The sequence below is a fragment of the Dysidea avara genome, chromosome 10, assembly GCF_963678975.1.
Source record: "Dysidea avara chromosome 10, odDysAvar1.4, whole genome shotgun sequence".
Classification (NCBI taxonomy): domain Eukaryota; kingdom Metazoa; phylum Porifera; class Demospongiae; order Dictyoceratida; family Dysideidae; genus Dysidea; species Dysidea avara.
Window position 1 is genome coordinate 23,304,107 of NC_089281.1, and position 14,901 is coordinate 23,319,007.

The 14,901-nt window shown below is 36.3% G+C and overlaps 1 protein-coding gene across 2 annotated transcripts in view; it reads right to left on the reverse strand.

Annotated features, from left to right (window-relative positions):
• Positions 1-6,071: 6,071 nt before the first annotated feature.
• The window catches only part of LOC136268464 (uncharacterized), a 30,717-nt gene continuing 21,887 nt past the window's right edge, over positions 6,072-14,901 (reverse strand). Inside the window, exons 11-21 of one of the 2 annotated variants that reach the window (XM_066063816.1) lie at positions 14,643-14,814; positions 11,911-12,012; positions 11,773-11,861; positions 11,660-11,716; positions 10,933-11,081; positions 8,862-9,006; positions 8,315-8,449; positions 7,385-7,516; positions 7,188-7,334; positions 6,731-6,912; positions 6,072-6,293 (exon numbers count right to left, since the gene is read on the reverse strand). In XM_066063816.1, the coding sequence (XP_065919888.1) occupies positions 6,206-6,293; positions 6,731-6,912; positions 7,188-7,334; positions 7,385-7,516; positions 8,315-8,449; positions 8,862-9,006; positions 10,933-11,081; positions 11,660-11,716; positions 11,773-11,861; positions 11,911-12,012; positions 14,643-14,814 (1,398 nt within the window). In that variant the 3' untranslated portion in view covers positions 6,072-6,205. The remainder of the gene's footprint in view (positions 6,294-6,730; positions 6,913-7,187; positions 7,335-7,384; positions 7,517-8,314; positions 8,450-8,861; positions 9,007-10,932; positions 11,082-11,659; positions 11,717-11,772; positions 11,862-11,910; positions 12,013-14,642; positions 14,815-14,901) is intronic. The other variant, XM_066063817.1, reaches the window with a different exon arrangement.

A 14,901-nucleotide genomic window follows, 5' to 3' on the forward strand; every position in this document is an offset into this window, starting at 1 on the left:
CAATAGATTAAAGGAAGTAAAAAACCAAGTCGTTTCGAGACAAAGCTTGCATGCTCGAAGACCTGCCAACCATGCAGCTAGGCGCCGATTTGCGCTAAGTGCATAGCTCGAACTTGTGTGTACCGCGGGTAGCTAATTAAGTAATTGTGGCAAACTATGCATCAAACTGTACCTTTTTTTTGAGCTCTATAAAATGCTATGGCTAAAAATAAAGTATCTTTCTTCTTCTATTTTGAAATCACTCTAGTCTAATTAAACTTAGAGAAAAGAAAACCTTATGATGGCTCTAACTTTTAGATCACAAGTTTCCTCTGTTATATCTCACAGCAAAGTCAAACTATTTGCTGATGATGTCACGATCTACAAGGAAATCTCATCTCCTGATGATGTTAAATGGTTACTTTTCTATTTGCTGCATTCATGATAGTCTCCACCACAGGAATTCCTTACCATTTAGTGAACATTTTCAGTTGTCTCAAGCTCCCACAAGGTGTCACCCTCTATCTATCCGGCCTGTGACATCGTCTATTAATTCTTTTCTTTACTGACTCTTTCTTCGGAACAGCCCATTTCTGTGGAATACCATACCCAGGGGCGGATCTAGGATTTATAAAAGGGGAGGGCTAACTCAAGGTACTAATCTCTTGGGTGGAGGTGTGCCTAGCATGCTGGAACTAGGGGGTCTGGGGGCATGCCCCCCCCAGGAAATTTTTGAAAAATAGATGCTAAAATACTGCAATTTGGAGAGATTTCCACATAAAATTCATATTTCTGCCTGTAGATATTTTATATACTGCCTTTAGATATATATGGCTCTCTACAGCATTTGCTAATGGAAAGGTTTGGGTAGGTTCAGACAACCAAGCACATGATGCACCCTCTCACAATTGCACGCATGATAGAATAATAATGTTGCAACTGGAAAATTTTGAAATTTGAATGATACAAGATTGAATCTGAGAACATTTTCAATGGAAATTGTGTACCTGAATTAAGTATACCGGTAGCGGTAATAACTACACAAGTAGATGAATCAAGCCTTTTAAACAGACCAATGCACTTCATTGTATGTATAGGCACAGGCAGATTTGGAAAAATTCCATAATAAAACCAACTTTTATGCTTACACTGAATGTTCTATTAGAGTAGTTAGGTGACTGTTCTATTAGAGTATCTCGATCTTGTACACCTCCAATGCTGATCCGAGACCTTGTTGCATAACCTTCAGCATAAATGCCTTGGAAAGATGTTTATAAGGTGGGTTTATGAGTATTTGTATTATTAATGATCAGCGGCGGAGCAAGTAGTTGATATGAGGGGGGGCTGGGCTGACCCAGACTTATTTCTATAGTTTGGTAAGGTGAGACCAAAAAAAAAAAAAAAGGTCACAACCAACTGACAAGAGCTTTCCACCTCACCAGCTATTAGCTGATAAACTACATAAACATCCTTACATAGCTCGCTACACACTGACTACTTTATTAGAGTGACTGCTCTATTAGAGTATCTCGATCTTTATCACGGTTTTCAGCCCCACTCCAAGAAAGATAATTTCGGTGTGATATCATTCTGAGGGGGGGCTTCAGCCCCCTAGCCCCCCCCCCTTTCCGCCGCCTATGACCATACCCCATACCTAGTCTCGCGTGCCAGACGGTTTGTGTGGGGGCGGCAAATAAACCGTCTGGTCACTGTTGCACACTTTCCGTGAACTCACTGGAATGCAATTAGATTACATCACGGTATTGTTTTGCGCCAAGGATGATGTAATAATCGTTCCAACCACTTCTGTGAGCAGACTAAGACGATAATTGTACTGGTATTGTCCTGGTGACGTATTCGAAACATTGCTGAACGTCTTCCTCTACAATTCCGCCGTTTCACAAATCCGTAGTGAACCATAATCGTTCTTATACCAACGCTTTTAAGAGCCCTGTACTAGAGAAACAAAGATCCTAAACCCATGGCGTTGTTAAACTTTCGAAAAAGTAATCTGTGTAGCCGAGATTCAGTTCTTTATTACACTAAGAATTTGAATTATTAGTGTTTGTTTCGTCAGAGAGTCCGCGAAGCGATCTGATTGGCTCTGCCAACATTCCGGCAGTGGTCCCGGAATGTGTGCAACAGTGACCCGACGGTTTATTTGCCGCCCCCCACACAAACCGTCTGGCACGCGAGACTACCCCATACCATCCTGCGAATTAAACAGCCACCCTTGTTCCGTTTAGCTCTCCGTCGTTTTCTTTTTTGAATCTTCTCTATACTTAGCTAATGTTCTTGTTTTGTTGATATTTATTTTTGTTCTTGTAGTAGTTATTTTGTTTTTCAGGTGTATTTGCTTATGTCATTGTTTTTGTAATTTCTGGTGTGTATGTGTGGGAAGTACGCCTACAGGCTTGTCCTTTTGTACAACCGACAAAATTGATAATTATACAACCAAGTAGTAAAGATAATACGAAATGCGGTTAAAATTACGTCATAAATAAATAATTAATAAATAAATAGTAAATAATGTTCTCGAAAATTACGAGGTCTAGAGACATGAACTAACCGGGGATAGATTCGCCTGTGAATGAAGGCACAAACGTATAATCGTCGCTCCTGTTCGTGCTGATGACTTGACCATACGTGTAATTCTATATAATGCCCAGTACCACACCCTTGCTTAATTATTTACAGATTGCGCGAAGGAGAAGATTAGCGATGCCCGTGCAGGAGAGCTACAGGGCACTTTACGTGTAAACAAGAAGATAACAAGTAAGTTTTTATGTTTGTAACATCTCAAGTCTCCATGCCAGCTGCCAGTGGATTCATTCACGTAAATAAACAACACAAGAAAACATTAAAACATAGCTATGCCATGCTCTTTACTATAGTTACATATAAAATACAAGTATACAATTTTGTCTTGTGCAGCTGGCATGGCGAACTTCCTTTGTGTTGGTGTCAGGCACTGGCAATTCAATACGTGCTTGATCTTTTTTGCCTTCACCTGGCGTAGCTACTAGGCTCTGCCGGGCTGGCTTGGCTGGCTTGGCTGGCTTCCTTTATCAGTCTGGTTCATCTGGCTTGCATACTCCTACAGTATTGTGTAGCTATCTCCTGCAAGTTGTGTATGCATAATTATAGTGTGTCACCCATCACCGTGCCATTGCTACACCACTGATGAACCCTATGTAGCTCTAGTTGATGTTGATATACTGTGCTCTATATTGGCTAATAATTTTTATCTGGTGATGTTGCCTATAATGTATTGCTGCATACAATACTGCAATAATGTATAGTTCTCTCCTGTATGTTTTGTATACATATACTTTGTACACATCACTGTGCCATTACCACACCAATGATGTACTGGCACTTAGCTACTGGTGGCCTTTAGTTACGATGCCACTATTGTGTTATATCTGTCACTATACTGTGACATATTGAGATGATTTGGGAATCGTGCCTTCGCCACCTAATAGCCTCACCGGGGGGCTGTCACATTGGTGTATGTACTTGGTTGTATGCGACGCGGTCCTAGTAATAATAATAATAATAATAGCTAAACTTTTGTGCTCGTTGCCTAGGTACTTTACTAGCATTTCGCTTATTGAAGATTGAATTATAATCAGCTTTTTCTCAACTTTCTGGCCTTGTTCGATTCTCCTCTTGCATTTAAGTAGCTATATTACAATTCTGAAACATCCACTGTTGCCCTTGACACCCTGAACATCATATATTTAATTTAGCAGCTAGATCTAGGAAGCACAAAAACATGAGTATAGTACTTACAGTTACTTGCAAAATTTGACAATTGACAAATCTGTTGTGCTCACTGATGGAATGCAATACCATCTGACTTCCATCCTGCCATCCAAAAGACCTCCATCACTCATGACCAGCAATTCCACCATGGTTAACATGCATATTTATTTAATAATTTGTAACATTTAGTTTGTGTTTGTTGTCTGTTTTGTACTTGAATTTTTGGATTTGTATTGTGTTCAGTTGTTCTTGCTTGTACATTTTTGTACTGTGTATTTTTTAGTGTTACTGTTTGGTAGCACTCCTGCAAGAGTTAAAACAATAAATCAAATCAAATGCTAACTATTATGAAACAGTGGTCGGTATTGTATTTCTATTCATTTAATAATGACTTCAGTGTTCACTGACAGGTTAAAACTAGGTGGGTATGCCAAAAATACATGGGCCACCAGGCATAACTAGCTAGTTAAATAGCCATATCTACCCTGTATATTATATAGCACCATGCAGCTGATGATGATTTGTCCCAAACAATCGCAATTCACAAGATACATGTCTATGGTTCGTTCTTGCTTAAATGAAGTGAGTCGGAGTCAATAACTTGTGGAAAAAGGTCATTCCGTTCTATTGGGATATTATATATTAGAAGGGAATGCACACTTACTCACCCTTCTAATATCGATGCCCATTAAACATCTCAAATAGTTTTATGACATCTAAATATGCTCAGTGTCAATATGGAAACTTAATGCCTTGGTATGGTTTCCTGGCATGAAGACAACCATTTCTTCAGTGCTGGTTACTTTAATAACTCTTTAAAAACAAAATCTACAACCAAAGCTACAAACTTAAGCTAGCTATAACTGAACTACAGTGCAGTATACACCAACTTACTACTTGTAACTACTAGCTACTTATAAAACCCACTTTACCACCTGAACAATAATAAAAGGAATGGTAAAGTGCAGATGGTTGGAACCACAAAAGACATGAGTTTGTTGTTGTAACATAAAAATAATGGTGGTCATATGTACACTGCTTGGCTTGGCGGCCTCTAGTCTTGTGACTATGGTCAGGCAAGCAAATCAAAATACGGGTTCGACTATTTTTTGAAAATTCTATATCTGTTTGATTTTAACACTGTATTAATTTTGATGTTGAGACAATGTAATTTTCATCACGTATACATTTCTAATAATTATATTAAACGTGGCATTTTAGTAGCACCCATCACTTTAGGGGAGACCCCTAGACAGTACTACTGAATTGTTTGAAATGTTAGAGTTTTCAACGATGCAATAAAGATTCAAGTTTGTCAATTTGTTCTGACACTTAAACTTTTTTATCATAATTATATAAGCCATGTGTATAAGCCTCAGTCAGTCTTACTATATACTATGTACACAAATGCTAGTAAAGTACAATAAGTTTACACAGCTACATGACTGACACGGTGAGGAGCTAGATAGCAAGCACAAAAGTTTTGGCCAGTTGATGCCCTCATTTGGCCACCGCTATAGCTAACAATGAAATGATACCTGATCATGAGAAACCAGTTCAAAAAATAAGCATGCATAAATTATACTTAAATGCTAATGCCTCAACGTAATTATATCAGGTCCAATAGTACTGCAAATGAGTAAATTTCAAGCCCCATAATATTTAAGGTATTGCATAAATAAGCTATAGTAGTGACATTCACTGTAGCAGAGGCTCCTATATATGCAGTGGAGCAAGACCATTAGATGCTGTGTAGTATATACTTGCAACTGCACAGTATTTATGTACAGTATAAAAGGTCATTGTGAATTAAACTAGTAATAAAGTGACACTGCAACAGTGAAGAGTCTGTCACTCCTGTTAGCAGGAGTTTGGATCGAATGTCAATGTTGTGTGTGGGCTGTAAAACAGGGGTGCACTATCCAACAGTTGGTTCAGCCTGGCTGTATACTTTCTTTGTACTATTTGCAACAAAGTGCTAAGTACTATTTCTCTATCAGCAACTACACTGCGCAAAGCATGGCAAAGCAGTACTGCAGAATTATTGAAACTATAATGGGCTGTATTCAATTCTGTAGCATGCATAATTCTCTGAGTATACAATCATTCATTGTGATGGATAACAACTATTGTCTGTGCTACATAGTTTGCTGTGTATAGGTGATTTACAGACAAACTGACTATAGCAGATGACATACTGCTGACTGAATGACCAACCAACTGATAGACTGACCAAATGGCTGGGAATACAAATAGATTACTATAATACTGATTTGTATCTTGTATGTTTACTCCATATGGTATACCTATATGGTAGACATGACTGACGATGCCTTAATTTGATGATTTCAAATATTAAGAAAGTTAGAACATGATAAAGATATACAGGAGCTAGCAGCCAAAATACACAGTTATACCTTACAGATACATGAAGTCTACTAAACAACAGTGATATAAGTTAGAATTCCCAATAATGCATTGCCACACTTGAAGTAATTAACTCAGTTTCTATATCTTCAGTAACAATGCCTTGCTGAGATTCAATTCTGTATGAAATAAAGTTACAAATGATGCACACCTCAATATAACTCTTACACATTATGCTGCAAATATAAAATAATGCATTCAAAACGAACATCACTAGAGCCATTTCTTGATTAGTGGCAACGACCTTTAACACTACATGCTGTTTTCAATGCTGACAATTTTGTACCCTAGATATTTGGATACTTTGATCACAATAAACTAAAAGAGTTGATTGCACATCTTGAGTTTTACGTCTACACAATTCCAAGGAGTTTGGCCTTGTGCATAAGTATGATACAGTGAAACCTCTGGACACTTTTTGGGAACAGTTGATTTTGATGAAATTTTACTGTTATAAGGATGGAGGGTCCGTTAAGAGAGATCATCTGCATTTAAATAATTTCAACATCAAATATATATGTCATAACGTTGGAGGTTAGGTATGCTTACAACTAACCTTTTAGCCACTATGGTCTTAATTGTTGCCAAAACTTTCACTGTGACCACCACCAACATCAGCACAAATGGTAAGTAATAAAATGGTATTATCAAGATGATATGGTCACTGATCTTTTGAACTACTCCACAGCCATCAATAAAATGAGTTGTGAGATCTTGTTGATTTGTAAATATTCCATCCTATCATATAACTATGTAACACATGGCAGTATACAATTGCAACACATGTTAAAGCATTCTCCTACTGCATACAGCACATGACAATATTATTGAACTATTTTGTTACATAAATGGTGGTATTTTACTAATGTAACATGCAGGTACTTAGTTTGACCAATTGGGTAATCAGCACTCCTACGATAACAACACAAATAATTGTAATTCAGTATTCAGAATCTGTCTAAGCTGAGAGTTTCAACAAACTTAAAATGCAAATAAATACATGTAAACAAAACCTCAAAACTTTCAGTTGAAGCAACCATCAGCTGCAGCAATAAAGTGACCAGTACCACACACTCCAATACGTTGATGTATAGCTTGCAATAAGGCCTCATGTATGCAAACATTGCAGCTAGCAACATCACAGGTAGTAGCACTATAGTCTAAACATTATCACATTATTACAATATAGTCAAGGTGTATAGATACTCACCAGGTTACCAGGTAGTGCAGTAATTAGAATAATGAACACACATCTCCTTATTAGCTCTAACGGAGCCCACCATTTGTACTGGTTAGTGTATGGCTCATGTAACAGTTTAGCCATAGAAAAGGCCCAGTATCTCTATTGGTAGGGACAAAATGATGACATGCAATGCAAACAACAGTTGAAATAAAGTAGAATAACTGACTATTAACTAAAACATTTGACTGCTCACTCACTAGTGCATGTAGCTAGAAAAGTAAAACTGTTGATCTTTTTTTTAAAAGAGCAGCTTATCCTGTGTTGATTCACTGCATATTTTTATTAAACAATTAGTGGTCACACAGTTAGTTATAGTTAAAGCACTGCGTATAGCAATGTGCAATATGCCTGAAAGAGTGTATCTGTATCTAACAGCTGTGTAGTCACCAATATGATACGATGTACAATATGGTACATTTTTATAGAAGTGCCCTAAGTGCTATTAAACGTGTGGGCTGCTAATAATTTTTCTAGTACCAACTATTACTCTATTCATGCCCATTGCACTGTTACATAACAAGTCTTAAAAGAGTTCAGGGAAATAGTAAGCAACCCAGCTACACAGAACTTCATATTAAATTTAATTAATGCGTGAGCGGCCAATAATTTTTCATTGTTTAGTATCAGCTATTACTCCATTGCACTGGTAAATAACAAGTTTAAAGAGTGAGGAAACTGGTAAACAACTACGCCACACTGTTAAATTGCACAAAACCAGACAAAGTACAATATGTAATATATGCACAAATCATTAACAATGTACTTGTACTACACTACCCTTGGAATAAGTAATAAGCTACTTGTTATGCACAACTCACAAGGAAATGTATATACTCTATATATGTGTATACAAAGTAGTAAAAATGCATTTACAAATAAACTAAATATCATATTTACTTTAATTTTCTTCATCACTACAGCCACCAAAAATATAGTTGACATCATATAAAACATCAGTGTCAGAATAGCCACAATTGCAAGTGGTAAATGACCTCCTACAAAGCATTCCACTGTGCCATCTATAAACCATCTCTAAACACAATACAGTAAAATATAATCATGTATAATTAAGATTGTAATGTCAATGTGAAGAATACCAACATCAAAACATTTACTTTCAACAGTTGCTTCTGCTCCTATTTAGATATACTACCTTATATTTATTTGAGTGTACATAGAATAAATACTTGCATCATTTTGCAAAGTTATAATAATGGTTGCAGTTTGATAAAACCAAACATGCATGTTAAAGTCAGTAAGCAAATATTTCAAAATAGTTGAGATCAAATAATTATAGGCTTGCGCTTTATGTACAGTGAAACTGTCACAAGCAATAGTTAAGCACTTAACTCAAATGTTAACTAAATTACATACAATCATATAGCTACACACATGCATTGCTACTATGCCATACAATCAAAGAAATTCACATGGATGAACATACTAATTTCTTATTCCCACTATCATCACTGAGACTTGGACAGTTCAATATTGAAAATGAAGTGTTCAATACACTTGTGCTCAGTAGTACTGTCAGTACCCATAGTCCACTCCATGACAATTTCATATTCTTACCAAGCTTAAGTTTTCTATGGAAACATACAATACACTGTACCATAATATAAAGCACATACATATACCAGTGTGCAAAAACACATCAAACCTCACAGCAAACTAACGTTAGTGTGTGGCTTCTGGTTTTATACAAAGTGCAGCATCCAAAACTATGTATAAACTATATGCATTTTGTTACTTGTTAAGAACCTTCAATATAATAATATATACCATGGCCAGTGATCTAACAATTAATTAACAAAGTCTTTGTAAAAGAATGACTTGGTCTTTGACTTTAGCTTTGTTTTGAATCAAACATTTAATACTTAGTCACTGGCAAAATTCCTAACTTGATTAAATAAATAACTATTTTTACCATGCAACTCTTGAAGGAAAGAGACAGTATTATTTTTCAAACATCTGTGGTACAATCCAATTAATTTTGCATACTTTACTAATTTTTACAAGTACCTTATACGTAAGTAAGGTGTCCCGATTTCAGAGGTCTAAGAGCATACAAATGGGTCCATGAAACAAAATTAATATTAAGTGTGTCTACATTTCCAGTATGTTGATCTTATTAAGGAGTTCAACTGTAGTAGTGTTGCACCGATATCCAAATTAGCCGATTATTCCGATAACCGATATTAAGCAACAGAATTAGCCGATACCGATAACCGATCCGATATACACTAATAACACTAACACTCATCCTCATCATTATTAAATGGCTCATATTAGTGACATAACCATTGATATACAGCTCATTCTAGGCTAAAATGTAAAGTTAGATGTATACCACAAGTAAAAGTTACTCATGGTAAACAGGTTTTAAGTACATTTTACTACTGCTATACAGCTGAGACAAGTGGCTGGTACTACATAGAAACCTAAAAACCTCAGTTTATTGTTGGGCATGGCTTGTAGTCACCGCTAAACCATTAACACATAACTTGATTAAAATGCCAAATAACTTATGTCTAGCCTCCCCCACATCATTATACTACACAGCGCAGTGGAGATTAACATCGGCCTTGATTTAATCAAAACCGATTAATCAGCTAGTAGCCAATATCGGCCAATACCGATTATTGAACCGATTATTGGTGCAACACTAAACTGTAGTATTGCAACTTACTCATACACCATCAAAGAGGTGCACCAATATAAATATTGGTATTTTTTCAGTACCAATATCGCCATATTGGTATTATCAGATATCAAAAGAACAGTGACTTTTTAGAATACATTTCACCAAAGTATATATACCCAGTCTTACCCTTACTTATATGCCTGACTTTGTAGCACTGTGATAAAGCATGAGCCTTACATAATTGCCAAGGGTTCAAGTCCTGAGTTTGGCCACTTTTTGCATAGACCTTTTCATCACCACCATTTTCAAAAGTCTTTTATTCCTGCTTACAACCAAAAAAAGGTTTTGATAATTCCTGCTTACAACCAAAAAAAGGTTTTGATAACCACATATTTAGCTCTTTGACATTTATTGTAGTGTCCATACTGAAAACCATTTATGTTTGGATGTAACCCACTACATAATATCGGTATTGGTATCAGAATCAGTAACTCCCTGAGTCCATAGCCAATATAATTATCGATTATTGGAATATTAGAAAATTTCCAACTTGGTGCACCTCTAGACTTTTATGCTTTTAACATTAACACAGATCATCTACAGTAGAGAGTCAATTATCTGAACCTCAGATAGCCTAACACTTGATTATCCAAACATTAAAATGACTGTTCTATTACAGTATTTTGTGTTTTATTGAAATTATTGAACTATTGTTCATAATAAAGAATGAATCTTTGACTTTACGTACTTTTCAACTATACAAACACTCTTCAGTTCACATTTTAGTTTGGATAGTCACCTCTCCACTGTTACAGTAATTACAAGTCACGTAACCAACAAAAATACATTATTTTATAAATATGCATACTTGTTACCAGTGAATAGAACAAGTGAGATGATCAAAGTCAACAGTAACGGTATATATCTGAGATTGTATGAGACCAATGCAGTCATTCCAGGGTAGAGACAGAAATCATATGGGAAGTAGAGGCTGGCAGCACTGCTGATGTAGTGTAGCTAACAAAGAATAATATAAAAGCAATACCACATAGCAGAAATTTTCAAGGGACAAAATTTTCACAAGTCATGACAGCTTCACAAACTATAATCATATGTTACATGTATCACCATCAACTGTTCCTGGGATTTTTGTGAAATAAAATGCAAACTTCACTTTTTACAGATTTCTACATAAACTTTGTCTCTCAAAGATTTCCAGGTATACGGTAACTCCAATCGAGTACAGAATAACATGGCATAACAAGCTACAGGGTGTTCACACCAGCTAAACAATTGTGAAATAAAAACTGCAACAGAACTTAAAGCATGATAGTTATTTTTGATTACATATACAAAGCATCTTTATTGAACTTTTCGTTGGTTGTTGCTTAACCAAAACTATATGCATTAACTACTCATCTCTAGACCCTAAAAGGCTCAAGGACTTTAAGTTCTTAGCATATATTCTCAGTGTTAGTGTAAATTAAATCCTATAAATATTAAGCATTAAGCACTAACAATCAATCCATTTACATAAAATATGCGTATAGCAAATATTTCATGCACACATACTGTATGTATGTGTGTGTACATACATAAGGCTGGACAGCAGCAAATGTAACTGGAAAGTATTGTGCAATGTATGGTGCAATCTGAAATTAAAAGTACATGCAGTAAAATATCATATCAGTACAATTTGCAGTATTACCTGGAGGTAGAACAAGAAAGGATATAGCCATGATCTTATCTTCATGGAAAACACAAGAATTATGGTTATCGTTATGATATCAATTACAACTGAAATGTAAAATGTAATTGTAATTCATCAGCAGGTTAATACGATTACCAAGTACGATGACAAGAAGAATACTGGCCTTTCCACAGGAGACACACTTGTTCAAAAGAGCACTTACTGCCTTTTCACCACGACATTTACCACATAAATCACCTAATCAAAATCAAAACTAATGAATGATATTTATTGATTTTCAAACTAACAACCCATACAAATTTAAAGATGCTAGTTACATACAAACATCTGATATTTGAAAACAGCAAAAAATTGAAGTGGAGAGAAATAAGGCTAACAAGTTAGTGACTGACTGATGAAATTCAGTGTATGGAGTCTGAGGACATACCCGCACTACAGGCCATTAAAAATTATGCATTCTGATATGGAACTCGGCGACAAGTTTGATGTAAAGTTACTGATGCAAGCTGCAAATATCTGAGGGATTTCAGTGTTCTGTTCATAGAAAGATAATGAGATAGCTAAATTCGAGAACCGTGAATTATACAACTAATTGTTCAACCCTAAGAATAAGTCAAAGATGGTGAATTGCTCTGTTCCAAAAGTAAGGACGAAATTTTTTTCTTGTCAGCGGAATGATGGTACATTTAATGTTCTTCTCTAATAACTCCAGAATGCAAGGTTTTCCCATCTTTATGATTCTTCCAATTGAGAGCAACAGCATTTTAATTTGTTTACTGGGTGGATGAAATTCACAAAGTTCACCATAGTGCAATCAAAGAATATTGTTCAAGTTGTGACATGTAATCAAGCTAAAAAAGTTATGGGTTCAATTGTAGGTGCTATTCTTTCACCGGAGGTGTAGTAAAGTGATGAACTGTACTGTTTGAAAAAGAAATACTGGCACAATATGACACTGAGCCATCTGAAATATGATTTTATGGGTGCTTTATAATCTGCCTGTTAATTTATTAGAGTACATGATAGCTCTGTTGGAGTTCCTTGATCTTAAAAAAATGAGGGATAAACTTCTCTGAAATAAATTTGAGAGAGGTTCTAGCCATTCTTCTGCTATGCTCATGCTGTTAACAGCACACCCTAGTTTTACACATTGGCTGTTTTGGTTCCACTGTATACTTTATAAAAGATGATGTAAACATTGCAGTGTTAAAGCGTTAGACATGCACTTATCTTGATGAAAAGCCTTTCACTAATTTTACATAGCAATTATCTCATAAAAATCTGTGTAAAGATATATGATGGCCCAAAATTAAAGGCCAGGTACTAAGGTCTTAGCTATTATTATAGTCTCATAGCCAGTTAGCCATTTCTACTTCAGTATATATAAAATAATGCATGAGTGACTGAGTGTACATGCTGGAAACCACTTTATAGTAATGATTGGCAAACACCTTATGTTCAAATCATGAACGCATTCTAAAGCTTATGCAATATCCAAGGGCATAGCCAGGGGGGGTTCGGATGGTTCGGACGAACCCCTTTCAGAGGCAGAATTTTTTAAAATTAAAAATCACACCAACTCTTACAGCCCTGGAGCTCTCTGGTAGCTAAATATTTGCACACTGGCGCGGCTCTGTACTACTTTTGAGGGTGACGCTGCATTAATGCTAAATCATTGATGAATTAAGTACTGCATCGCGTGATCAAATGTGCACATGATGCATAGTGGAATTGGCGAAGGACTGTTGGTCCATTTGGTTAAGAAATATTACAAGGCAGTAGCTGCAATAAACTTGAGTGGTTGTGTTATATGTGTGTCAGGTTAACACAAACCGTGAATAGTTGATGTATATTTACATGATGAATGTTTTGTTTATTTGTCACATGTTACGAGCACGCGATATATTACAGCACATTTCGAATAACGCTGTGGCTAACCTCCCGGTATCAGGATTTACAAAATCAACATTATAATACCGGTATCGGGATTTTACCCACTGACCAGCAAAAACTTAGACAAAAAACGTCGGAAAAAAAGAAAAAGAAAAATTGCACTAAAGTAGATATCCGACTCTTGGCCATTAGTATCCTCTAGTCCACTGTGCTAACTAATCAACTACCAGTGCAAGCTACGGATTTCTGTTCTTTTTCACCTTATAAAGGCGAGTTGTAAATGATACTATATTTAAGAAGACTAATGAAGAAGAAACCAAGGCTGAACCCGACCCTAACCCTAACGCTAACATTGAAGTCTGCCTGTTTAGCATAATGATGTCTTTCACTGTCTGTATGAAGGTAAGTTTTTGATGAGTTCGAGGTGAGCTAGGGTTGGCCCGCGTGTAATATTAACTAATCTTCACTTCTAAACAACATACTGACAGCCAACTTCAACCTCTTAGCACATGGGGAGTCCTCCACATTTGAGTCCTTAGTTTCTTCCGGGTATACATTATTCTTGGTCGGTCCTCCTGTTGATATTCAGTAACTTCAGGCTTGGCTTGTGCTCCAATATATATTTTTGGGCAGAGTTTGAAGAGGTTGAAGTTGGCTGTCAGTATGTTGTTTGGAAGTGAAAATTAGTTAATATTACAAGTATTATACAATAGGTTTATAGTTTCTATAAGCTGCATAAACAGCAGTGTGTAGGTTTTAGCTAGTTAGATGCACAAACAGCACCATTTAACATTACTGCCCAAGGGCACATTTTGTGTATGCATCATATTTGTTCAAACATGGTTCAGGGGAAGCACCCAAGTCTTCCCCCAAAGACATTCCATGCACTTCAAATCTGAACCCCCTTCCAGAAAATCCTGGCTATGCCCCTGACACCCTGTTATGAAACAAGACATACAGGATAACACACATACCTTTTCTATCACAGACACACTGGCGGTCATCGTCATCATAGTGATACACATTATTACATATACTACTACTTCCATCCACTCTGCTACACTGACAATAGCCAGGTGGGCAATAATAGTATTCCAACATTCCATTAACAGATCCAACATTTATACGATGGGCCCATTGGCCTTCCTGAAATGCACAAATCATCAATATGTAACAATAAAATGTATTATGGATGAACAGAATGGGTGCCAATGTCGTAACAGGCAATTATAT